Below are 27,592 nucleotides of genomic sequence, written 5' to 3' on the forward strand. Positions count from 1 at the left end.
GGGAAGGAGAGGTGGGTAAGAGAGGAAAGGGAAAGGCAAACCGACCTTGCAAGTGAGAGCAAAGCAATCTCCTAAACACTCACCCCCGATGCTCTGACCAGGTCGATGGAGGTGCTGTTCCAGGCTTCCTCCTTGTTCTTCCTCCGTCCCAGTTCCAAGCGATAATTCCGTGCAGCTGCCTCAACCAGGCTGGGATGGAAGCACAGGGAGTGGGATGAGTGAAAGGAGAGAAAGATTACACAAAGCAGGGAGTGTGAATAAATGTCAGAGCTGAAATCAGCTGCTGGTGGTGGTGGAGGAGGCGGATTCGATAAGGTCTTTTAAGAGACTTTTGGATAAGTACATGGGACTTAGTAAGATAGAGGGTTACAGATAAGCCTAGTAGGTAGGGACATGTTCAGTGCAACTTGTGGGCTGAAGGGCCTGTTTGTGCTGTAGGCTTTCTATGTTCTAATACAGTAGTGAAAATCTAGAATTATCTTATCAGAAAAGTGTAGATGCCAGGGAGTCCATTGAAAATTTTAAAACAGATTGATCGATATTTGTTGGGGAAAGAATATGGAAGAAAGGTGATTAAGTGGAGTAAGGATCTAATAGAGGCTAAACAGCCTACTCAAGTTCCCACCCTCCTTCTCGAGTTCCTGTATCATGTTGAGAATTTTACCAGTAAAAAGTCTGACAACACCAGGTTTAAGTCCAACCGATTTATTTGATAGTAAACTCAAGCTTTGGGGGTTTGACCCTTGATCAGGTGAATGGAGAGTTCTGGCCTCAGACAGAGCATATAAATCACAGGCTGTTCACAGATTACTGATTAGAATGCGAATCTTTACACCTAACCTGCTGTTCAAGTCCTAAAGTCCTTGGCGAACACTTCAGTGGTCACAGGCATTCAGCCTCTGACCTTCGGGTAAACGTTCTCCAAGGCGGCCTTCACGGCACACGACAGCACAGAGTCGCTGAGCAGAGACTGATAGCCAAGTTCCGCACACGAGGATGGTCTCAACAGGGATCTTGGGTTCATGTCGTACTGTCTGTAACCCCCATGACTTGCCTGGGTTTGCAAAACCTCACTCACTGTGCTGTCTGGAGACAGTACACATCTCTCTAACCTGTGATCAGCGCTCTTTCCACTCACATTGTCGGCCACTTCAGGACTTGAACAGCAGGTTAGTTGTAAAGGTTCGCATTCTAATCAGTAATCTCTAAACTGTCTGTGCTTTATATGCTCTGTCTGAGGCCAGAACTCTCCATTCACCTGACGAAGGGACTAACCCCGAAAGCTTGTGAGTTTACTATCAAATAAATCGGTTGGACTTCAACCTGGTGTTGTCAGGCTTCTTACTGTGTTTACCCCAGTCCAACGCCGGCATCTCCACATCATGAGAATTTTACCAGCCAGGAGAGATTGAATTATTTTTTTCAAAGCGCTTGCCGAATTACATCGGACAATTAGTTGCCTCATCCTACAATCCCCCTTCATCACTCAGTGCTCCAAGCCCCTCAATTTCAGCAAACTCCGATTCCATTCCTCTATCTTCTCTGTCTAAAATATTCCAGTGAGAAAACAAGGGCCACCAGCCGCCTCCCCCCACCCCGCCCCCGGGCAGCGGGCCATCCCAAAGGACTCTGAAGCGAATGTCCTTATACCAGGTGATCAAAGAAAGTCAAACATGGCACAGTACAAAACAGGAAATACAGCCTGGTTGTCCTGGTTCACTCACTTGGCTGCTCGCAGTTGGTACGCTTCCACCAGCCTGCTGATATCATTAATGTTCATCACTGTTGGCCGACTGGCCAGCTGCTGGGGCTGGATGTGATTACACAGATCGTTCAGGTACGAGACTGTGCCCGATAGCTTCTGACCAGATTTGGCCTGGGTATAACTCTTGATTAGGTACCTGCAACACAGCCAGAAGCAGATAATCCATCGCCATCAGTCAACAGGATTAAATGCAACATATGTCAAAATTGTACAAACAGGGGCAGAACAGAAATGAATAAAAGACTTTATCATGGGACTGTGCCAATATTCCATTCCCCTGCTCTTTCCCGGTAGCCCTATAAACCTTTGGCACCAGACATCAGCCCGGGGCCAAGCCTGAGTTCATTCAGGGCTGTTGTGCGCAGGAAAAATGCCCTTTTACACAGGGCAAATCAAGAAACCAAAATCAGATAAGCAGAAGTTGCTGAGTTGTTGTAGGTTGATTGCCAGGGGTATAGAGTAACATGCAAACCTCAGGATTCCAGGTCAACACCCCTGGCCTAGACAGCACTTGAGGTATAAGAACAGACAGTACAACCTCCACCACTCTCAGGCCTGGAGACAGGGTGAGAACGTAACAGCCTAAGAGGGGGGGGCATTGGTGAGTGGGAAGCAGTGGTATGTCTGTACAGTTTCTATAATCCTCAGGACAAAGGGAGACTTGTCTAGCACCATACACTTTAGGACAACTCGAGGGGCTTAACAGCCAATGAAGCGCTACCAAATTGTGTTCCTGTTGTAATTTAAGAGATCTAGCCATCAATTTATGCAAGCAAGCTCCCAAACCGATGTGATATTAAACCAAGTAAATCTGCTTCTAGATATAAATTGAGGGTTAAATGTTGGTCAGGATTTGGTAACCTTCAAAAAAAAAAGTACAGGCAGCGAATACCCAGCAAGAGGGAAAAAGAGCCCAATGGCATGAGGTTAGCCGAGCCTCAAAGATCACACACCAAAGAATGGAGTCTGATTGTCCCGCAGCCAATCCGCTCCTTACCTAGCTGTCTGCAACATCATCACAGTGTTCTCTCCTTCGTACGTGCAGCTGGGCGAGAAGGTGACATAGATATCCGGGAGGCCACTGGAACGTGAGTATCCATGGCCACCACACGCCATTCGACATTCCTCAATCCCGGCACTGGCCACCCAACTGGTGAAGGCTTTCAGTCCAGCAGACAAGGCATGGAGCTGGAATCAAACAAACAGCAAGTGTCAGCACAGGAGTTGAGAAAAGGCTGCTGGTGATTGGGGGAAAGAGGGTAAGGGGGGTGGTGGGGGGTTCATCAAATAAATACAGAATAATCAAAGAAATCACAATTATATAAAAAAGTTAAATTGTCATCATTAAAGCGAGGATGCCTGGGTGGCTTTTTAAAAAAAAAGTCAGACTGTGGGGGTCACCCCTAGGGCTCACATTTATCTTCCATCCCTAATTTCCCTTGAAAGCGGTGGTGAACCACCGTCTGGAACTGCTGCAGTCCACATGTTGAAGACTCTCTCAAAAGCTGACGGTAGCAAGCCGCAGGAACTTGAGCAGTGACAATGATGGAACAGGAACATCAATGTGTTTCATTACCAACCATCAACCGCATAGAGACAATGCTCTAAAGTAATGGATATCCCAAGGTGCTTCACAAGAACATCATAAAATTAAACATGAACAGTTTCATTCAGCAAAATTAGGATAGGCGGCCAAGCTTGGTCAAACAGCCAGGTTCTAAGGAGTGGGGGAGATGTGGCAGTGAGAAGTTTAGAGAGGGAATCCAGAGCTTAGGGTCCAGGCAGCTAAAGATAGGACCACCAATGATGGAGCAGGTAAAATCAGGGATATTCAAGAGGCAGAAACTAAACCACATAGTGGGAGCAAGGATCAAATTTGGGAAGATGTGGTACATTAAAAGGGCTGAAACAAAGCAAGAGAGAAAGACATTAATATTAAAAAAGACAGACAAACCGTGACAGGAAGAGACAGAGTACAAACCCAAGCTCAAATCAGCAGTCAAAGCTAAATGTTACAAAAATAATAAAAAAAGGACAAAAGACTGTGGCCAGAATTTTCCAATTTCGTTCACCCTATCATTGCTGTCAGCGAGAATAGAGAATTTGGCTTTCAGACAAATCTCCATGCACTGCAGCGGGACTGGAAAATCCCAGTCACAGGCAAAGTCAAAGAATTTTGGCCTGCGTATTTCAATGCAGGTAGCATTCAAAACAAATCAGATGAACTGAGAGAGCAAATAGAAATAAATATGACCTGACAGCCATTACAAAGACATGGCTACAGGACGACATAGACTGGAACCTGAATATTGAAGGTGTGAAGTTGTACGAATGAAATAGTGGCATGATGGCAAAATTGGTCAAGTATTTGGTACAAAATAAGGAACACTGATGCTGCATAACCTAAGACATAAAGACGACCAAGAAGGGCAAGAACTGATAAGGCTGATTCCACATGACCTAGTGATGTATGAGTAAGACAAGATAAGGTCAGAAATGACAAAGTTATCAGCCTTCTTCTGTTCTATCAAAAGGACAAAATAAAAGTATGAATGATGAGACAAAGAGTTTTAAGAGGTCAGCAGGTTATAACACAATCAATGATGTTGATACTGTTTGTTACTGTTATTAATCGAGTTCCTGAAGTCATGTAAACTGATAAGAGAAAGGTATAACTGTTGATTCTTTATGTAAGGACGGACTGGAGAGCAGAATTAGCAAGTTGTAATGACGGCTCTCTAAACTCAAGTTTTTGCCAATACTGCACGCAGTCTTTCGGAAATAAAGATATAGTTTTGTTGGAATGAATTTTGTTGAGTCTCTCTGCCATAGTCAAGAAGCAGGAAAAATTTCCACTTCAACAAAGGGTACATGACATTTAGGAAGGACACAGTCAGGAAAAGATGAACATAAGAACATAAGAACATAAGAACATAAGAACATAAGAACATAAGAAATAGGAGCAGGAGTAGGCCATCTAGCCCTTCGAGCCTGCCCCGCCATTCAATAAGATCATGGCTGATCTGTTGTGGCTCAGTTCCACTTTCCCGCCCTCTCCCCATAACCCTTAATCCCCTCTCTTATCAAGAACCCATCAACCCGCTTCTTAAAAATATTTAGCGAGGCAGCCTCCACCACTTCAACGGGCAGAGAATTCCAGAGATTCACCACCCTTTGAGTGAAGAAGTTCCTCCTCAACTCCGTTCTAAACCGCCTCCCCTTTATCTTGAGGCTGTGCCCTCTAGTCCTACTGTCTTTTTTGAGCGGGAAGAGTCTCTCCACCTCTATCCTATCCATCCCATTCATCATCTTATACGTCTCAATGAGATCTCCCCTCATTCTTCTAAACTCTAACGAGTACAAGCCCAGTTTATTCAGCCTCTCCTCATAGCTCAATCCCCTCAACTCCAGTATCAGCCTAGTAAACCTCCTCTACACTCCCTCCAGGGCCAAAATATCCTTGCGCAGGTGCGGCGCCCAAAACTGCACACAGTACTCCAGCTGCGGCCTCAATGCGAGTCTTTACAGGTAATCAAGTCCCGAAAGGCACAGGCAATGTGAGTGGAGAGAAGGCCAAGCACAAGTTAAAGAGATGTGTATTGTCTCCAGCCAGGACAGCCAGCGAGACCCTGCAAGAAGGAGTGGTTCTGTTAATTAATGCTGGTATTAGTACAATAGAGTGACCCAAGTTCATGACATCTAGAAGTGGAAATCAGTTTGGGTAGAGATGAGAAATGATAGAGGCTAAAAAACACTTGTGGGTTTGGTGTATAGACCATCCCCACTCCCCCAACTGTAACCACATGGTAGCAGAGAGTATAGAGGAAGAGATTATGGATGCTTGTCAGAAAGGTACAATGATAATCATGTAGCCTGGATGAATGAGAAATTCCTGGAACGTTTTCAAGATTGGTTTCAGACTTTTGCTTTAAGAAATGATCAGAGGTCAGGTTATACTAGACCTGGTGTTGTGCAATGAGATAAGGATTAATCAATGATCTCAGAGTGAAGGCATCCCTCAGTAGCAGCAATCACAAAATGATTAAATTTTACATTCACTCTGAGGGAGAAAAGAGTGGATCTAGGACTAGCATTTTAAACTTAAATAAGGGCAATTATAAAGGCATGAAAAGCAGAGCTAGCTAAAGTGAACTGGCAAATTAGATTTTGTGATCAGTCAATAGAGATGCATTTAAGGGGATATTTCAGAATACACAGAATAGATACAGTCCAACAAAGAAAGAAAGGAAACAAGAGGAGAACCCGCCATCCATGGTTAGAGAACAAAGTTAAAAACAGTTTCAAACCTAAACAGAAATCATAATTGTGCAGGTCAAAAGTTGGATAAAATATTAAAAAAAAGTAATAAGTGACAAAGAGTGACAAAGAGGGAAAACTAGAATATAAGAGAAAGCTAGCTAGAAATATAAAGACATATCAAGATTTCCTTTCGATATTTACAATAAGACTCAAGGAAGTTGGCATTGGTCTGAATAATTATGAAAAGTATGGAGGTGGAAGTGAGGGAAGAACAAATCACAGGGATATGGTACTGAGAGAAACGTTGAACAAAGAGATGGCACGTCATTTTACATTGGGCAGGGCGTGACAAGTGGATGCGACAGGAATCTGTGCGAGGAAGTCAACTTTTTATGATTTATATCAATGACTGGGATGAAGGAACGAAAAGGTAGAATTGCTAAATCTTCAGGTGACAAGGGACAAGGGAAGTCGTGTCTGACAAATTTACTGGAGTTCTATGAGGATGTGTCTAGGGCAGTGGATAGAGGAGAGCCGGTGGATGTGGTCTTTCTGGATTTTCAGAAGGCGTTTGACAAGGTACCTCACAAGAGGTTATTGCAGAAGGTCAGGGGACATGGAGTTGGGGGTAGGGTGTTAGCGTGGATAGAGGATTGGTTGTCAAATAGGAGGCAGAGAGTGGGGGTCAATGGGTGCTATTCGGATTGGCGGTTGGTGACTAGTGGGGTGCCCCAGGGGTCGGTGCTGGGGCCTCAGCTATTTACCATTTATATAGATGATCTGGAGGAGGGAACCGAGTGCAGGGTGTCGAAATTTGCTGATGACACCAAGATTGGGGGAAAGGCAAATTGTGCGGAGGGTGTGGAGAGTCTGCAGAAGGATCTAGAGAGGCTGGGCGAATGGGCCAGGAAATGGCAAATGGAATTTAATGTTGGCAAGTGTGAGGTGGTCCACTTTGGTAGGAAGAATGGTAGGAAGGACTATTACTTACGTGGCGAAAAACTGCAGCAGGCGACGGTGCAGAGGGACCTCGGGGTCCTTGTGCATGAGTCGCAAAAACCCAGCTTGCAGGTGCAGCAGGTGGTCAGGAAGGCAAATGGGATGCTGGCCTTCATAGCGAGGGGGATTGAATATAAAAGTAGGGAGGTCTTGCTGCAGCTGTATAGGGCATTGGTGAGGCCGCAGCTGGAGTACTGTGTGCAGTTTTGGGCGCCGCACCTGCGCAAGGATATTTTGGCCCTGGAGGGAGTGCAGAGGAGGTTTACTAGGCTGATACCGGAGTTGAGGGGATTGAGCTATGAGGAGAGGCTGAATAAACTAGGCTTGTACTCGTTAGAGTTTAGAAGAATGAGGGGAGATCTCATTGAGACGTATAAGATGATGAATGGGATGGATAGGATAGAGGTGGAGAGACTCTTCCCGCTCAAAAAAGACAGTAGGACTAGGGGGCACAGCCTCAAGATAAAGGGGAGGCGGTTTAGAACGGAGTTGAGGAGGAACTTCTTCACTCAAAGGGTGGTGAATCTCTGGAATTCTCTGCCCGTTGAAGTGGTGGAGGCTGCCTCGCTAAATATTTTTAAGAAGCGGGTTGATGGGTTCTTGATAAGAGAGGGGATTAAGGGTTATGGGGAGAGGGCGGGAAAGTGGAACTGAGCCACAACAGATCAGCCATGATCTTATTGAATGGCGGGGCAGGCTCGAAGGGCTAGATGGCCTACTCCTGCTCCTATTTCTTATGTTCTTATGACAAAGACAGGTAGGAACATAAATTGTGAAGAGAACATAAGAAACGTCTAAAGGGATATAGATAGGTTAAGTGAGTGGAGTAAAGGAGCGTTCGAGAGAATAACAAGCCACTGTTGGTAAGCTCTGAGATTTTCCCCATCTCTTTCCATTCACAGTTTCCCCCCCTCTCCTGAAAGTGCTGACTTTAGGGGTCTGTAACTCACTGGTTTCTCTCAGTACCATATCCCCACGATTTTACTTCCCTCACTTCCATCACCATATTTTTCATAAATTATTCAGACCAATGCTAACTTCGTCAACTCTTTTTATAAATATCGAAAGAAAATCTTAATATCTGTCTTTATATTTCTAGCTAGCTTTCTCTTATATTTAGTTTTCCCTCCTCGTCAATCTTTTTGTCACTTATTACGGTTTTTTTAAATATTTTATCCAACTTTTGACCTGCACAATTATGATCTCTCTTTAAGTTTGAAGCTGTATTTAACTTTGTTCATTAACCATGGATGGTGGATTCTCCTCTTGTTTCTTTTCTTTTTGTTGGACTGTATCTGTGTATTCTGAAATATCCCCTTAACATAAGAACATAAGAAATAGGAGCAGGAGTCGGCCATCTAGCCCTTCGAGCCTGCCCCGCCATTCAATAAGATCATGGCTGATCTGTCATGTCTCAGTTCCACATTCCCGCCCTCTCCCCATAACCCTTAATCCCCTTGTCTATCAAAAACCTATCTACCCGTGTCTTAAATATATTTAGCGAGGCAGCCTCCACCACTTCAACGGGCAGCGAATTCCAGAGATTCACCACCCTTTGAGTGAAGAAGTTCCTCCTCAACTCCATTCTAAACTGCCCCCCCCCCTTATCTTGAGGCTGTGCCCCCTAGTCCTACTGTCCTTTCTGAGCGGGAAGAGTCTCTCCACCTCTATCCTATCCATCCCATTCATCATCTTATACGTCTCAATGATATGACTCAATGCATCTCTACTGACTGATCACAAAACCTAATTTGCCCTTTGGACTGCTTCTTGAATGAGTCTAGATGATGAGACTATCTAAAGACGAGACACACTGTGGGCGAATGTGAATTTTTTGTTTAATTCCTCCCTCTTCCCAACTACTGAGCTTGACTCAGTGCTACACTCACTATATTGACACCTTATCCACTGATTTAAGCATTTAATCACTCCACCACTGGAAAGGGGCGGGGAAAATTTCAATGAGGACATCAACAGTGACTTGCTATCCTCTCTAACAGATGTATCCTCCACTTCTGCTCAGAAGGTGCCTTCAGTTTGACCACAGGACACGGGATGATGCTGTGGCAAAGCCCAATGACTGTAGACTCCACATTAACAAAAGCAGCAGCAGGGGCACCTCCATTAGGATAATGCAGCACAGCCTCACAAAGCAGACCCCATACCTCAGGTAGCTGGCTGTAGTCACCATCGTTCATATCCCCAGTGATGCGATGGTACATCTCCCTCATGAAGTTTCCTACAAATCGGAAAGCGTAGGCTGTCACCAGCAAGGGAAAGAGCTTGTACTGTTGAGTCTGGTAATCTATTATCTGGGGTTCAGGATCACTGGAGAGATTAAATATAGGAAATATTATTCAAAACAGAAGACAAAAGTCCAATTCCATTGCATCACACACAAAAGGCAAAGCTAATTTTATACATTTTTGGGTCAATTGGGGAATGAGGGCATCAAGTGATGTTGCTGAAAGAAGAGACATGTTGCTGTAGATTTTTATCTTGCGATTCTCAGGTCAAAACAAATACAAGAACAAATTTCAAACCTTCATGACGTATCATATCTTCAGCACGCTGTTCCTTTGTGGGGCCTGGGGAGGGGGACTTGCGGCAGCTGTGTGTTTAACAGATGTGGGAGCTGGGGATGCCAGTGATGGCCATTTCAGGAGGATGGGGGTGTGAATGGCAACTCTGATTGGGTGGGGGTGGTGGTAGTAGCTAAGACATCCATGGTGGGCTAGGGGCCACTGTTTGATCTGATTGGTACGTCCTTAGAAAATGGCCGATCTCAGGGTAGCCAGACCTTGCTGGCGTGAAACACACCCACCTGTCTTTTGAGGCAGATTGTGCTAAGATCAGGAGAGAAAACCAGCGTGTACCATTTTCTCGCCAGAAGCAACACAGTTACTTTTGGTAAGATTTTGTCCAGTGTATTTCATTATCTTTTTCAGTAGAACCAAACCGATTCTAAATAAACAAGGTGGTGAAAGGTTATTGGGGATCAGCAGGAACGTAGGGGTTGGGGTTACATCAGATTAGCTATGATCTAACTGAATGGCGAAGCAGATTCTTGGGGCTAAGTGGCCTACTTTTAATTCATATGTTTGTGTGTACTGTTGGTCTCTCACATCGTAAATACAAAGTGTAGGACTTACCCAGGTTTCAGCTCTGACTGGTGTCGGACTGCACTGTAGCGGATGGCGATGGTGCACGCTCGAGACAGCGCACGTGCTGAATCTCCCACTATCATTGAGCGTATGAAGACCATTGTGCCATAGGTCAGCTTGTCACTGGGAGGCTTCACGTATGTCCCATCTGGCATTACCTTTTAAAAAAGCCAAGGAAGCCCATTCATCGCTGTCCTGTTACTGTAACTCACCCTTCAGTAGCTCAATATGTGAATTAGTGAGTTTGTTTCTTTTGTGAACAGCACAAAGGGATGTTAGCAATGGAAAAATCAAGCATTTTCTCATCTCAAGCTCCTACTGTCTCTGCAACAAGTACTCCCGCATCGATTAGAATGCTATTGAATTCCGCCTTGTTGGCCAACAAGGTGCATACACGTGGTGGGTCGTGCAAGGGTTGCTCTTGGATAGAACATAGAACACTACAGCACAAACAGGCCCTTCAGCCTGCAAGTTGCACTGATCACATCCATACCTACCAGGCCATAGAACTATCTATAACTCTCAATCCCATTAAATCCCATGTACTCATCCAGAAGTCTTTTAAAAAGACCCCAGCGAGCTCACCTCTACCACCACTGACGGCAGCCGATTCCACTCACTCACCACCCTGAGTGAAAAACTTACCCCGACATCTCTACTGTACCTGCTCCCCAGCACCTTAAACCTGTGTCCTCTCGTAGCGACCATTTCAGCCCTGGGAAATAGCCTCCGAGAATCCACCCTATCTATGCCTCTCAACATCTTATAAACCTCTATCAGGTCGCCTCTCAACCTTCGTCTCTCCAGGGAGAAGAGACTTAGCTCCCTCAACCTATCCTCGTAGGGCATACCACCCAATCCAGGTAACATCCTTGTAAATCTCTTCTGCACCCTCTCAATAGCTTCCACATCCTTCCTGTTGCTTCGAGAGTTGCCTGGTGCTTCACGTCATTAGTGTACGCTTAAACTGGACCAACTGACGGGCAACACGACAGCTCAGTGACTATCACTGTTTGCTGTGCAGATACAGGGACCTGGGTTGGATCTCTGGCTTGGATCAATGTTTGTGGAAGTTTGCACATTCTCCCCATGCTTGCGTGGGTTTTCTCCGGGTGCTCCGGTTTCCTCCTACATCCCAAAAACGTGCTTTTTAGGCTGATTGGGGTCAATAAATTGTCCCTGAATTGGGTCTCCCTTAATCTGGCGCACATATAATTCCCTTTATTGTGGAGTTCCCACTAGAGGTAGACAAAAACGTTGACGAGTGACGAAAGACTTGAATACGGCACTCAGTGTTAAAATGGGCGGTGTGGGCTTGTAGGGCCGAAGGGCCTGTTTCCTGTGCTGTGCTGTTCTTTGAAAGAGGGTAACGGTTACTGTATTACTGTCAGGTGGGACAGAAAGAGTGGTTTCTAGCCTTTAGCAACCATGTGGCATAACCTACTTCCCAGACTCAGAGCAACACTGTCAATTTAACGCCAACTGTGGCGGGAGGGGGGCACAGCACTCGCTGGCAGTGGGATCTTATGGTCCACCACCGTCAGTGGAGTTTCCCGTTGAATACATCCCTTACTGCCGGGAAACCCGCGGCAGGAATGTGCCATTGGCAGAGCCGCCAGCGTAAACAGCAGCTCCCACTGTATTTCTATTGACGATAATCCAGCATCCTCACTCAGTGCCCTCTTCTTACCAGTGTCACATTCGTGACTATATGTCCGAGAGCATCATCGCAGATACTATGCAATGCCATCTCCTCTCGTTCCCATTCTTAGAGTATTTTGGTACGTCAAAAGCATAAACAAACATCAAGTTATTTTTGAGGAAGACAGATTAAGCGGAGATGCAGTCAGTAATACAGGGTAGGACTGAGAGAAGTTATTGATTCCAACACGTGAGGGATCTGGACTCACATCAGTAGAGACAGCAGAGGTTACTGAATATCTGAGAGGAAGCCGGATTATCAGTAGAAATAGTGTCATTAATGTAAGTTGTTTCACAGTTTTAATTAATATTCAGCTTCTTCACTGCATAGTGCTCTGCTTTTGATCAATATCAGGGAGTATAGAACATAGAACATAGAACATTACAGCGCAGAACAGGCCCTTCGGCCCACGATGTTGCGCCGACCAGTTACAAAAACAATGACCCACTAGCCTATACCAATCCCTTTTCGTCCATAAACCTATCCAGAGATCTCTTAAACGCCCCCAAACTAGACGCATTTACAACTGCAGCAGGCAGGGCATTCCAATCCCTCACCACCCGCTGGGTAAAGAACCTACCCCTGACATCCGTCCTGTAGCTACCCCCCCTTAATTTAAAGCCATGCCCCCTCGTGCTAGCTTTATGGCAGTGGAAGGCCGAACAGAGATAAATACAATGGACAGAGACAGTATGCGAATAAGGCAGATTCTAACCATGTTCTCACTGTAAGCATTCCCACACCAGTCATCCTCTATGTTACCTTTGCGTATCTCATCAGCATGTTCTCACGTGGAACACGGACGTTCTCCAGTTTCAGGTAACCGTTATCCACCTCATCATACCCAAACTTTGGTCCAATATCACCCACCACTACACCTGAGGAACAGAGGGGAAGGGAGAAATCAACGAAACACTGACAGCTATCCAGGCAGGCTCTTTCTCAAATCATTCACAGGGCATAGACTCTGAGTCAAGGCTGGCATTCATTGCCCATCTCCAATTGTCCGCGAGACAGGGAGGCAATGGCATAGTGCTGTTGTCGTTGGACTACAGATTAAGCACTATACATAATTAGCGGGCAGAAGAATCGAGACAAAAAGATTGGAGTATCTCCTGCTACCTAATGAGCATGCAGGGCCTGAGTAGACATTGTCTCATTGACTATCCAACACTTCAAACAGCACTGTGCCCCAATGCAGGACCAATGAAATAGCAGGATGAAAGTAGATCAATCTGGGTCACCTACCACCATCCTGCAATCACATGACACAGCAATGGAGTTGTTAACTAATCACAGCAACCAATCTTTACTAATTCAGCTACAGGACACCCAGACTCGAGATGAAGAAAAGCCAAGGTGTCAAAAGCTTTGGGAAGGTCCCAGGCCTGTAATCGCTCCATGCAAGAGCGAGTCACTCAGCAAGGTCTGATAAACTGTGTACTGCAATTCACTTCAGAATCCCTCAGCTTTACTGGATGACTGCAGCAAGCAGAGTAAAACGTGAAACAAAACGGAGCCAGCCAGGGTTCCCACTCATGACAACTGTCGCCCGAATCCTGCTACAAATCCTGTTAGCAGTGAGGAAGCCCAAGGTTTAATCATATGAGCAGGAGTAGGCCAGTCACTCGAGTCTGTGCATCATTCAACAAGGTCACGGCTGACCTGCACTTCAATCCCGTTCACCCACACTTTGTTCATTTCCCTTGAAATATAGAAACTGACCTCTGGCAAGACTGAGCGGCCTTACAAAAACAAACTGTCAAGAGTTGCAATGCATTATGCCCGGCTCCTTACCAGGTAGAGGCTCGTGAGTGCCCATCTTGCGGATTGGCACAATGAAGGCATGCAGCCCCTTGCACTGGCCCTGGGTGTAGAGCTGGGCAAGGACGATAGCATGATTTGAAGTCTTCCCCACTGTGAGAACAAAGGTCAAAAGTCAATGAAGAGATACACACACACACACACACACACACACACACACACACACACACACACACACACACACACACACACACACACATTAGGAGTGTTCTCATTCTGCTGTCTAGGGACCCAGGGAAAGAGATCTGCGGAGGAATAGCACCCGGCCAGAAACGATTTGTACAAATAAAGTGTTCTGCAGTACAGGAGGAGGCCACTGGTTTCTCGTTCCGCTGACAGCTCTTCAAATCAGCTTCCCCCACCCCCACCAGAGCCCTGCAATTTTCAGCTGGTCAAGTAAATATCCAAAACCGGTTTGAAAATTATTATTGAGTCTGCTTCCACCCATTTCTACACCCTTAAAATTCTAATATTTAATTTGCTGCTTACAAAAATGAATTGAACTTTTAGTAATCTCAGGAACTAACTTGCTTTATTGTCTGGATAAATGAAGAGAAAAGAGAAATGGGAACGGCTCATCAGACGCGTCTGTGTCCATTTCATACCATTGATACTTCCAGACAGTCCAATCAAAAATGGACCAATTCTAAACTAACTTTCTCCATCCAGAATTCAAATGTCACAGAATCCCTACAGTGCAGAAGAGGCCATTCGGCCCATCGTGTCTGCACTGACTCTCTGGCAGAGTATCTTAACCAGGCCCCCTCCTCCCCCATCCCCATAGCCCCGTGCATTCACACTGGCTAATCATCTAACCTTCCTATGAAACAATGGGTAAGGACTTTCCAGATGTACAAATGCTGCAGCACTTTGGGTATTTGCATCACTCCACTGTCTCCTGTACGGTAAACATTATCAGGCTTACTTACATCCTCCAGGCCACCATTTGATTGAAGTCACAGTTGGGCTGTTCAGCACAAACTCTTGAGTTGAGGGGTCGTAAGTTGCTGTTGTCTCCAAGCCTCGAATGAACGAGCCTAAAAGCACCAGAAAACCCCTTTGAGGTGCCCTGGGTGACATTGGAAAGACCTCATACATTGCCAATACCCAGCAGTCAGGGAGGCAATGGACCTCCTCCCTAGATAATGTCGTGTGGACGCAGTGGCATCCGATTCCACTTGAGAAGTGGAGTGATCTGTAGGCCAGGCCGGGAATGGGGGTGGCAGGCATTACCGAACCAGTTAGATTTTCTTAAACTGATAAAACAGCCTGGCAGCACCGATTCTGGTGCCGGCTCACGGACGGTCAGATTTGATGAACGGAATTGCATGATTTACCCCAGTGAGGTCAGAACAAGGGGCTGCTGGTTCACGATACCCACTTGGTTCAGGGACATTAGTGAGTGGTTCACTGCAGGACAGCTGGTTCGCACTAGCCTGCTCTTAGCTTCAGCACCCCCTCCAGGGCCAGATAACAAGCCAGCCGGCAGCTGAAAACTCAGCTCTCCGAGAACAGCCCGTCAACTTCGAGGGGAAGAAATGTTGTAGGGGTGGTGCACTCAAGCTGGTGCTGGTAATGCACTAGAAGCAGAGCTCCTGTGAACTCAGCTAGCTTTGTTTGCCTTTTACAAAGTGTGCTGGTGCTGTTTTGCTGTCTCTGTCGACCAAGTAAGATGGCAATTTAAATCTTATAGGTTTTTGCACTTGGTGTCCCAGTCTTCGGGAGGTGGGGGGAGTGTTTAGAGAAAGAGGGAGTAAAAAGGAGTAAACACACATTTGATTCTCTTCAACAACTGTATATTACTGAGTAACAGAAACATAACAATGAGTTCAATAACCTGTATATCTGTATAAACAGCATGTGGCAACAAATTTGTTTGAAAGTTCTCAGAATAGGATTTAAAGGTCCAAAGTTCTTGGAGTTTAGCCCACTCAGTGGTAGAGGAACTACCAGTGGAAGCAAGCGTCCAATGAAGATTCCAATGGGGAAATGGGTAGGGATCGAGGGGAAACACAATTGTACCAAAAGCCATTTTTTAAAAAGTCTCCCTCCCCCACATAGAAGCAGCTTAGAAGAACCCCCAGGACTTCAATTTCCAATACTTTAGGTTAAAGCAAAGAATTGGTTGAGAAAGACAGGATACCCAGAGATTGCAATAGAGAGCACTCAATTTTAAACCATGCAATAGAGGTGTCCATCACCCAGCTGTAAAGCTAGGAGAACTGTACACGGAACAGAAACATCCCCATCTCTAAAGGCTAGCTGTGGTCAGGACTAACATGGGAAGCAAGAGAAGTGCAGGATAAATTATAAACCCCATTAACAAGTGGGCTAGGAATCATGAGTCCAGAAGATCTAAAGGACTGTAAGGACTGAGGGATTAGAGTCTAATTAAATTCTAACTAAATTACTGTACTGTACCATGGCCCATCTCAGTCTGGGCATATGTGCCAATGATCTGCAGGTTCCAAGCTGGCATGAAGAAGCGATCTTGCTGCTCAGGAGTAGCCTGGTTGAGGATGGTGGGCAAGAACATGCCCAGGTGGAGATCCAGGGGCTCTGGCCGTCCGCGGTGCACATAGCTGCGAAGACACAGGCAGGATTGCAGGGACAGGAACAAGAAGGATCAAACAAACAGAGACAGACACACATATGGGTTTCATTACAGACTTGATTAACTCTTGCGTGTTGAAGCAATTACTGTCAAAGCGAAATCATTCGTGCAAGGAAGTGTTGAATCTGGAACAGAGATCAATTATAGCCACTATTGGCTGTTGGGCATCCATGCTTGCGCAGTCGCAACATATACATTGGGATGTTGTACCCCAGATCAGTGTATTTGAGACCTGCAGCTGCCTCCTGTCTCTTTCCCTAGCATTTGCCATGAAACCTGGACTTTAATGACATACTGTGACTGCAATACTTCTGGAATGGCACTTATGTCTGTTCTCGTGCGTCAGTTTTCAACAGATGCAAGTTGGCAGCCAGACCTCTGCTGATGATGAACCCAAGGAAACTACCGCAGCCTGTTAACTACCTAAATTTCTCTTTTTTTTAAACTCTGTCATGAGGACTCAGTGAAACAGACACCAATTTGTGTCACAAAGACTCTGCATTTTGAATGCCTCGATTTTTAATAGTATCTACCGTACGAGACCTTGCAATGGAAATGAAAACGGCGAGATACGTAGCTGTTGGTTTATCTGCTCTGTCGTGAGAAAAGGAGGAGGTAATAGCTGCTGTCAAGTCTATTTGACAGCATTAGTCAGCTTTCCTTTCTAGGTGCCAATCGATTGCAGTATTTTCCATTACCACAGTTTCAGTGCCAACACTTCATCCAGAAACAGGTGACCCACATCACCTTCCAGTTAGCTACCGCGTCCAATCCCAGATTACTGTGGCCGTACTCATTTAAATGAGAGGTGAAAAGAGAGTCTTTTCTAAAACGTTCCTGTACATATCTTCCCACTTTGAGAAATTTTTATATTATAAATAAAATGATCAACAAAGGCTGAGGCAGGGGAAACACAGGAATTAGGAGCAAGAGTGGTCAACTCAGCCCCTCGAGCCCGCTCCGCCATTCTACACGATCATGGCTGGTCTCCATCTCATCCTCACTCCACTTCCCTGCTTTTCCCCCTTAGTCCTTTATCCTGCTTTTGATCAAATATTTATCTATCTCTTTCTTGAATCCAGTGGATTGATTCTGCATTCACTGCACTCTAGGACAATAAGTTCCATAGATTCACACCCTTCTGTGAGAAGTCAGCTTCTCCTTATTTCTGTCTGGAACCTCTCTCCTCTTTCTCTACGACTATAACCTCTTGTCCTACACTGTTCGAAAAGGAGGAACATTTGGTCAACATTTACTTTATCAGTTCCATTGAGTATTTTATATATCTCAATCAAATCATAGAACCCTACAGTGCCCACCCAGCCCATCGAGTCTGCACCAAACACAATCCCACACAGGCCCTATCCCCACAACCCTACATATTTGCCTACTAATCCCTCTAACCTAAGCATCTCAGGACACGAAGGGGCAACTTTAGCATGGCCAATCAACCTAACCCACACATCTTTAGACTGCGGGAGGAAACCAGAGCACCCGGAGAAAACCCACGCTGACACGAGGAGAATGTGCAAACTCCGCACAGACAGTGACCCAAGCCAGGAATCGAACCCACATCCTTTGAGCTACGAAGCAGCAGTGCTAACCACTGTGCTACCGTGCAGCCCACAAATCTCCTCTCATTCTTCTGTACTCCAGCAAGTACACCCCAAGCTATTCAACCACTCCTCTTTTAACAGCCCCTTCAAACCTGGAATCGATCTCGTGAATCTCTTCTGAACCACCTCCAATGCCACCACATCCTCCCTCCAAGAAGGTGACCAAAACTGAAAATAATACTCCAAGTGTGGTCTCAGCAATCCCTTTGTACAAATTGTAACGACACTTCTCTACTTTTATACTCTCGACCCTTTGCAATAAATGCCAAGATTCCATTTGTCTTCCTCATAACATTCTGCTCCTGCATACCCACTTTTGAGATTCATGCACAAGGACACCCAGATCCCTCTGCACAGGCAGCTTTTGAACCTGTTTCCCATTTAAAACAATAATTTGGCCTTTTGTTTTTCCAGCCAAAATGGATAACCTCGCATTTATCCACATCACATGTGGCATTTTACTTCTGTATTCCACAGTCACTCCAAGACACACACTCATTGTGCCTTTGGATTTAATGTTCTCTGGGGTTAAGCAGACTACCAGCTCTCAAATGTCTGGATTCCCACACTGGCTGACTGGATTAAAAACCAAAAACGCTTGGGGAGATTGGGGTGAATGAGAAGAGGGAAGACTATACTTCACACTTAGCTAAACATCGGAACTGATTTGATTGCAATGGGATAAAAATGGGATTTTTGCATCATTTTTCACATCACAAACACCATCACGGTGCTCAACATTCATCATTACATAATTCAATGGCACAAATTCCATTAAGTCATCCACAGCATGCATTCTAAGCAAAGCATCGAAGTGCAAACACATCGGTTAGGCACCCATCAGAATAAGCAAGCAGGCACAACTGAGCTTTGAGAAATAAAGAATTAATTAACTTTCACTCATGCACAGAGTTGGGTCAAACCCATCCAAGTGAAAACCTAGGAATGGACAGGTGAGAGAAGGAAGGAGAAGACAGATCGGAGTGACGGTCATGGTTTAATCACGCTGAACACCTCAAGAGTAACTCCTCTTGCGTGAGGATGCGGGGAGCTAGGTTCGGTAAATTAAAATTGAATAATTCCACAGCATACCAGAATACAAATCTGTGCAAAACGGAATGAGGCAATCATTCCCAAAATATATTTTTTTAAAAAAAAGCCTGCACTGTTAAAGAAATCCTCCAGCACCGGGTTTGGGTTTTGATTTCAGTTTGGCTTTGGCAGAATGGTACAGGTTTTTGCTCCTCAATAAACCAGGCCAACGTTATTTTGTGTTTGAGTTAAGATCAGCTCTGCTCCTGAGTGGACCATTTTTCTCACAGCTGAGTCAGATGAATTTTAAACCCACATTTTTCACAATGACATCTCCCTCATCAGTCAACTTGTGCCACATGCTTGTCCTTAGCTAACCTCTGCCAGAGAGAGAGAGATGGGCCAAGGACACCCCCCTCCCCCCCACCACCGTCTTTGAGTTTGAACTTTGCCGAGCTGAAGGCACCCAGCCGGTCAGGTCGTGTTCACAATTCTGTGGTGGCACGCAACTGGAGACCATTTGCTTAAGTATCGAACGATCCTTCTGGAAACACTAACCGTGGCCCAGCTCTGTCTGGGCGTAGGTGCCGATGATCTGCAGGGTGTAAGACTGCTGCAGCCATTTCTCTTTCTGCTCTGAGGTGCACTGAGTCTCCAGGGTGGGAATGAACATGGCATAGTGAAGGCCCATGGCTTCTACTTTAGCTTCCAAACAAGCGCTGTGGGATATAACAAACAGTTGACATGGGATAGCGACTCGCAAGGTCATGCAGTACTTATTGTGCAAAACACCCATGCCCTTCCAGTCTGAATGAACATTGGCATCATGTAAAAGTTCACCAAAGTTTGAATTTTCACACAAATAAAGCAATGACACCCTCACTTAGTTGTGTTCTACACAGGATGAAGGGGGTGACCATCATTAATTATTTGCTGGTTGAGGAAAAGAACGTTGGCCAAGATTTGAGCAGAAGAGAGTTTGTTGTCTCATTCAAAGAGAGTGCAATGCTGCATTCCCTTAGTACAAACCCAGGTATGTACGCACCCAAATACCCAATCACGTATGTGTGTACACGCGAGAAAACAGAATCACAGGTGGCAAACAGCGGCAGGACGCCACGCCCAGTTTCTCTTCCTTCAGCTATTAGCACCAAGTCAACTGCAGCAAACCTACTAACACCACAGCAGATACCCGCTACGTTAGGAAAGATAAGGAATCAGTTTTTCTAGTCTGCATAACCCATGGGCAGTGCTTGTTTATAACTGATGTACTCACTGAATTACACTGGGTCTTTCTCCAAACTAAATCAGAGGACCAATAATAGTGCCCAAACGTATCCCTGAGGATCTACTATTCAGCTTCTAAACTACAACTTCCCATGAACCTGAGGCTTAAAAATTATCCCAGACTGGATCTGACAAATCAGTGCCAATAAGAGCTGATAAATTGCATGATAAAAATGCCACACACTTCAGCAATTGCACTAATAATCAATGGACCATACAAAAGACTCCTTGGACCATTAGTCTGCGCTGTCATCTCCAAGAGTGCTGCTTAACAATGAATCCCAAAAGTTTCTCCGCAATCCCACGATCAGAGTTGGTCTTAATAGCCAGAGAAACCATCACAAACCGGGAAAGTACGTGACATTCAAACTGGATCACCCAGCAACTGAGAAACACAAACCGAGATAAATAACCAGTCAGACAAGTTCAGTGGATTGATATGCTGATGCATGAGACCTACAAAAAAGCTCGTGGCCAAGACAACTCTACCCTGTAGCACTTAAAGCAATGATGTGGATGTGCCGGCGTTGGACTGGGGTAAACACTGTAAAAAGTCTGACAACACCAGGTTTTAATCCAACCGATTTATTTGATAGTAAACTCACAAGCTTTCGAGGGGAATCCCTCTTCGTCAGGTGAATGGAGAGTTCTGGCCTCGGGCAGGGCGTATAAAGCACAGATAGTTTAGAGATTACGCATTCTAATCAGTAATCTCTAAACTGTCTGTGCTTTATATGCCCTGTCCGAGGCCAGAACTCGCCATTCACCTGACGAAGAGGGAGTCCCCTCGAAAGCTTGTGAGTTTACTATCAAATAAATCGGTTGGACTAAAACCTGATGTTGTCGCACTTAAAGCAACCCATACCTTGTTGGCAAGATTACAATGAAGGTGAACGTGTGGCACAGTTCAACGTTAACCTCATCCAGAGGCAATAAGACAAAAGGTAAAAAGCAGCAGAGGGAGTGTGAAAGGGTAGGATTAAATAGCATTGCTGATACAGTAAGGAAATCAGAGCACTGCTGGAGTGAGTTGGGGGATGGCCACGTGAGGGAGCTGGATTGACATAAGTAGAGACACAGGAACACAGGGAACCAGTTGGAGAGGTTACTATGGTGAAGCATTCACAATGTCTTGATTAAGCTCAGCAAATATGTTAAACTCGAGGATATTCATCTCTCACGTTATTTCTCACCTCATTCACAGGACCAACCTTCATTGCCTCGAGAAGGTCATTGTGAGCTGCCTTCTTGATAACTGAATGGTTTGCTAGGTCATTTCAGGCAGTAGTTAAGAGTCAATGACATTGCTGTGGATCTGGAGTCAAATGTAGGCCAGACCAGCAAACAATGGCAGATTTCCTTCCCAACAGACATTTGGGAACTTGATGGGTTTTTAAACAATAATTTGGTAGCTTAATGGTCACCATTACCAATCCTTGTTTTTTTTTTATTCTGGATTTTAAAATTCTCATTCTTATTTTCAAACCTCTTTATAGCCTTGCCCCTCCTGAACTCTGTAACCCCAAGAGTTCTGTGCTTCTCTAATTCTGGTCTCTTTAAGTATCCCCAAGCTCTAGAATTCTCTTCTTGTCTCTCCACCTTGCTTTCTTCCTTCAAGACATTTGTTAACCTTTAACCAAGCTTTTGGTTCCTTATCCCAATATCTTTTGTGGCTCAGTTTCACATTTTGTTTTATAATGCACCTGTGAATGATCTAGAGATATTTCTTTACATTAAAGTTGCAGCATAGGTGGTTGTTGTTATTCCAGATTTATTTAAGATTGAATTTAAATTGCCCAGTTGCCACAGTGGGATTTGGACACACGTCTCTGAGTCATTAGTCCAGGTCTCTGGACTACTAGTTTATTAGCACAATCTGTAAGAACTATAAACTGCTCTCATCACTGTCACTGTCAGAGGAGGCATGCAGCGCTTAAAATCTGCAATGGAAACATGATTAATAATCCATAGAACCCTAAAAGTGCAGAAAGAGGCCCTTTGGCCCATCGAGTCTGCACCAAACACAATTCCACCCAGGCCCTCTCCCCATATCCTCTACATGTTATACCCACTAATCCCTCTAACCTACACATCCCTGGACACTAAGGGGCAATTTCTTAGCATGGCCAATCAACCTAACCCGCACATCATTTTTAATTCTTTCCTATCAGCCTTAGTAAAAGGCACACAGGGTGTTGAAATACACTTTCCTATTCAGAACCCATTAACTCTCCCAAAACCAGTGCAGTCTGAAGGAGATGAGGAGCAGCTCTGAAGGAACGTATCAGATTCAGAGTCGAAGAATTATCTGCGTAGGCCTTTCACAGCAGAACTTTACATGGATCATGTAAGGGGAGGTGATAAGATGTAAAAACTCAATTATAAAAGGCTCAAAAACTCATTGTGCAAGTTAGTTGCCCAAGTTTACCCAGGTCAATAATCCTGGGATCCAAATCGTCGCGCATGTAAAAGGTCACGCGCTTCGTTACAAGGTTGCAGAGGAAGCCCTTCACCCAACAACCCCGTGCGTTAGAATCATAGAATCCCTACAATGCAGAACACTCTGATCCAAAGTCCACAGCAACTAAAGCTAATCTGTGAAGCACCGACATTCCTCACATCAGAGCCAAGATTGAGGCTAAAGATCAGACTCAGGAACGTGTTTCGTTCAGTTCACTGAAATGTCAAGAGACAACAAACCCTGCTGTCAGTTATTTCAAGACCTGTGTCACCTGGAGGGGTGCACTTGGAACAAAAATGCTAGGAAAAAGCAACACTCTGCATTGAAACAATCAACATCCAATCCTTACAGTCATCCCCACCCCCCATTCTCAGCCAATGAAAAGGCACAGTAATGGCACAAAGATACTCAAAACATGGAATGGTCATGTCAGCCACTTTGTTGCATGGTTCTTTCACCGCCATTACAACACTGATGTATTTTTTAGATATTTCATTGACTTTGGGTTAGGGATTCCACATTTTAACCACTCTCTGGGTAAAGACCTTTCTCCCTTACTGAATTTGTTAGTGACTATCTTCTATTTATGACCCCCAGTTGTAGATTAATCCACATATGCCAACATTGCCAGCTTGATAAATTTGGCTGTTTTCCCAGCGATAAGAGCTTAACTCAATGAAAGGCTGGTCATGCATGAGGTCAAGGAATTATTTACTGGGTATTGCACAGGAATATTGTACATTAATCTTCACTGTAACTATTAAAAAGTAAAAATTGCACCTAGAGTGATGAAGATTAAATTACAGAACCCAGTATCATGTGATCTGCCTTTAGTACGACATTAAATTAAAAACTTGCCTTTGCAATCTCCATGGCCTCACCCTATCGGGTGGCACAGTACCACAGTGGGTTAGCACTGCTGCTTCACAGCTCCAGGGTCCTGGGTTCGATTCCTGGCTCGGGTCACTGTCTGTGTGGAGTTTGCACATTCTCCTCGTGTCTGCGTGGGTTTCCTCCCACAGTCCAAAGATGTGCAGGTTAGGTTGATTGGCCATGCTAAGAAATTGCCCCTTAGGTGTCCAGGGATGTGTAGGTTAGAGGGATTAGTGGGTAAAATATGTAGGGATACGGGGGTAGGGCCTGGGTGGGATTGTGTTCAGTGCAGACTCGATGGGCCGAATAGCCTCTTTCTGCACTGTAGGGTTCTATGATCTCTCATCCTTTTTCAGCCCTACAACCCCCTGAAATCTGTGCATCCCTCAAATTCTTGTCTCTTCTGCACGCCCAATTTTAACTGCTCCCCCACTGGGGGCTCTGTCTTCAGTTTTCTAGGCTCCAAGCCCTCAACCTCGCTTTCTTCCTCTAAAGGCACTCACTTATTAAAATGGTGCTGCTTTGACCAACTTTTTGGTTAAGCCAACATCGCAACGTCATACTTTGTTTTACAATGCTCTTTGGGACCTTCCCTTAGCTCGTATTTATATATATAGCAGCTTTAACATATTGGTGAGTAAGGTGAGTAAAAAAAAAATATGAACCTACTAAAAATTTAAACAGGATGTGTAAACACTAAAATGGAATCAAAAATTTATTACAATGAGCAGCAAATTCCCCTTATCCAGCTGTGGAAACAGCAATGACAGATGTTAGTCGGGAAATTAATTGGCTCCCCGTGAAGTTTCTCGATGGTGGGAGGTGGTCTGCATTTGGCTGGCAGCAGGACCCTCCTGTCCCACTGCTGTCAATGGGATTTTCCATTGAATCTGCGGGTTTCCGAGTGTTGAGGGTGTGCCAGCGGCAGGACTGGAACATCTCACCAGCATGAAGCTGGAAGATCTCACCCTACAGCTGTGAAAGCATACAGGAATTTTTATAAAGTTTTCACTCCAAACAGCATAAAATCAACCCCTAATTCAGCAACACCTCACAGGAAAGAGCACAATTCTGGCAAAGGGGAGTTCAAATAATGCTCTAATATCAACTGATGAAAACAGCCAAAGGTTTCAACCTCGCAGCAATCCAGGAATAATCCCATTTAAACCATTCTTGTTTTCAATGCACAAATGCTCCCTGCTCCAACAGCTCCATCTGACAACAAATTCCACATTCTCTGCATGAATATAACACTGCAACAGTGGTTCATCTCCAACACCTTCAGCAAACATCCTTCCTTTTCAGCTTTCCAAAGGGACTGTTTCCTCTTTGAACACCCTGGTCAACTCTTCAATCACTCCAACATTCCCTCTCCTTCCCTCCCACAGCATAGAAGCACAGGAGAGTCAACACCTGCCCTTTTACCTCCTCACAGTCCAAAGCCTCCGATATTCCCTCCAGCTGAAAAACAGTGATTCACGAGTACTTCTTTCACTGTATTAGCTGCTCGCGATGCTGTCTCTGGATTCCAAACACTGATCATTCAATCTGCAAGTGTGACTCCAATCTTCAGGTCTCCCATCATTTTAAAGAACAACACTGCACGGGAAACAGGCCCTTCGGCCCAACGAGCCCGCACCGCCATTTCAACATTGCGAGTCCCCTCTCCACCCGTGACCCTTGTCTATGCTTATGGCACTCCACATTGGAAACCAGACTGAGGATCCCAATACCATCTCCTTTTGGCATCACTGCTTTTGTAATTCAATCTCCCCTGCTTTCCAGGAGACCTCAAAATCATAAACTGATATGAAGGACAATCCTTGAGCTGCAACTGATTTTAACACCAAGACACAGGTAATACTGAAACTGTTACAATAAAGTCAGAAAGATTCTGTTTTGTGATTGTGACGAGCAAATGTGTAGTTAGAGCGAATTATGTTTCTCAAGACTTGTCCATCTCACTTAAAGCATTAGAAATATATTCACTTTGATCTAGTGACCAGTAAATCAAGAAAGGTTACGGGTGGATGTGGTTACTTTGCGGAAGAAAATTCTCGGTATATTTGTTCCCATTCAGGAAAAGACACAAGGGATTTCTTTATGCTGGCCAGCCTCAGAGCGAATTACACCACTGTGAAATCCCTACAGCAAAAGCTAGTCTTTAATTTAAGGAAAAGGTTTTTGGTTAAAGAAATGAGTCACTTGCTACGATGGGCTAATTGTCTGTAAAGTTATTCACTGCAGTAGATTCAGGCATTGAGATCATCTTGGGCTTTCCACGGTGTTGGATGTGGAAATGGCCATGAAATTTCAAGATGGCAATGCTAAGACAAAGGCAGCAAAAGCAAAATGGACAAACCCCTAATCAGCGTACCATCAAGACTGTTCGATAATCCTGCTGTATGACAACACGCGTATCCTCTGCCATTAGAAGTCAAAGTCTAGGTTTGTACCTGTCCTTTGCAACATGTGACCGCTTGAAGTGCGACCTTTAAAACGAGATTAAGCTGTAAAATTGTATGAATCAGACTTGGTTACTTTTACTATAATCAACAATGGTAACTGTCACGGGAATAACTACATTTTCTATGGCACCTTTAACATTGTAAAACATCCCAACAGTGCTTCACAGGAATCTAACCAAAGAAAATGATTTGACTCAGAGTCAAAAGAAGAATACATTCAGTAGTTCAATGAAAACAGTAGGTTTTAAGGAGGGGACAGAGTTGGAGAGGTTTAGATCATAGAAACCCTATAGTGCAGAAAGTCTGCACTGACCACAATCCCTACACATTTACCCACTAATCCCTCTAACCTACGCATCCCAGGGGCAATTTCTTAGCATGGCCAATCAACCTAACCCGCACATCTTTGGACTGTGGGAGGAAACCGGAGCACCCGGAGGAAACCCACGCAGACACGAGGAGAATGTGCAAACTCCACACAGACAGTAACCTGAGCCGGGAATCAAACCCAGGACCCTGGAGCTGTGAAGCAGCAGTGCTAACCACTGCACTACCGTACCGCTTAGGAGGGGAATTTCACAGAGTTTAGAATCCAGGCAGCTGAAGGCACATTCGCCAATTATGGAGCAAGTAAAAGAAAAAAAATCAACAGTGCAGCTGAGAATTGAAGGAACACAATTCTTGCAGGGTTACAGAGACAAGGAGATTGCAGAGTTAAGAGTGGGTGAACCATGGAGAGATTTGAACTCAAGGACAAGGGGTGGGATTTTTCCACCTCCCACAACCTGCTTTGCAGAAACGACCCACCATTGGGATCTTCTGCTCCTGTCGCCGTCTATGTATTTCTAGTTCTCTGCACACTCACTCCCTCCCCCCCGCCCCCAGCCATCACCCCTGGGGGTTCACCGTCAGAAAGACTGGACAGCCCTGCTAGAAAATTCCAGTTAGGACCATGAATAAGGATTTGGTGGAGATAAGAGTCATCCAAACACTTCCAAAAGAGAGTCACAGAAAACTGAATTATTGGTAGACTGCATTTTAAATTACTTGACAAGATCTTCCACGTTTATTTTTTCACAAGGTCAGTAACTAGTTGATCGCAGTTCAAATATTTATATTGCCTTTCAATTAAACTCTTAAGTATTGTCACAGCTAACAATTACAATGCTCGTACTGGAATTAAAAGGTCACCAAAATACTTAACACACTTGAAGCGCAACGTCACAAAAAAAAATTCAAAGTTCTGAATGAGAGAATGGCACTGGTTTCCTTGGTGAGCTGCAATACACAATCTTTTGACATTTAGTGCAAAAAAAAAATGAACCACAATGCGAATCTTGCCAAACGGAGCCTGAGCTTTGCAGTGACCGTCCCCTGTGGAGGTCTATCCCTCCCCCCCTCCACCACGGACATCATCAATCCCCTCCGCTGACTGCTCCTGACAGCAGACTACCTTACCCCTCCCACAGAGTTCATCCCCTCCCACCCTGATTGCCTCCCCTGTGGCGCTCCCCTTCCCTCCCCACC

General features: G+C 44.9%; 1 protein-coding gene across 2 annotated transcripts in view; it reads right to left on the reverse strand.

The window, feature by feature from the left end:
- Positions 1–27,592, reverse strand: part of acox1 (acyl-CoA oxidase 1, palmitoyl) — a 47,823-nt gene that overhangs the window by 9,544 nt on the left and 10,687 nt on the right. Inside the window, exons 3-11 of one of the 2 annotated variants that reach the window (XM_080209125.1) lie at positions 16,136–16,296; positions 14,644–14,751; positions 13,688–13,807; positions 12,653–12,768; positions 10,177–10,346; positions 9,190–9,352; positions 2,763–2,953; positions 1,725–1,901; positions 84–189 (exon numbers count right to left, since the gene is read on the reverse strand). In XM_080209125.1, the coding sequence (XP_080065251.1) occupies positions 84–189; positions 1,725–1,901; positions 2,763–2,953; positions 9,190–9,352; positions 10,177–10,346; positions 12,653–12,768; positions 13,688–13,807; positions 14,644–14,751; positions 16,136–16,296 (1,312 nt within the window). Of the gene's footprint in view, positions 1–83; positions 190–1,724; positions 1,902–2,762; positions 2,954–9,189; positions 9,353–10,176; positions 10,347–12,652; positions 12,769–13,687; positions 13,808–14,643; positions 14,752–16,135; positions 16,297–19,534; positions 19,696–27,592 lie in introns of both variants that reach the window. The other variant, XM_080209126.1, reaches the window with a different exon arrangement.

The sequence above is a fragment of the Carcharhinus amblyrhynchos genome, chromosome 21 (genome assembly GCF_965287045.1).
Source record: "Carcharhinus amblyrhynchos chromosome 21, sCarAmb.v2.hapA, whole genome shotgun sequence".
Classification (NCBI taxonomy): domain Eukaryota; kingdom Metazoa; phylum Chordata; class Chondrichthyes; order Carcharhiniformes; family Carcharhinidae; genus Carcharhinus; species Carcharhinus amblyrhynchos.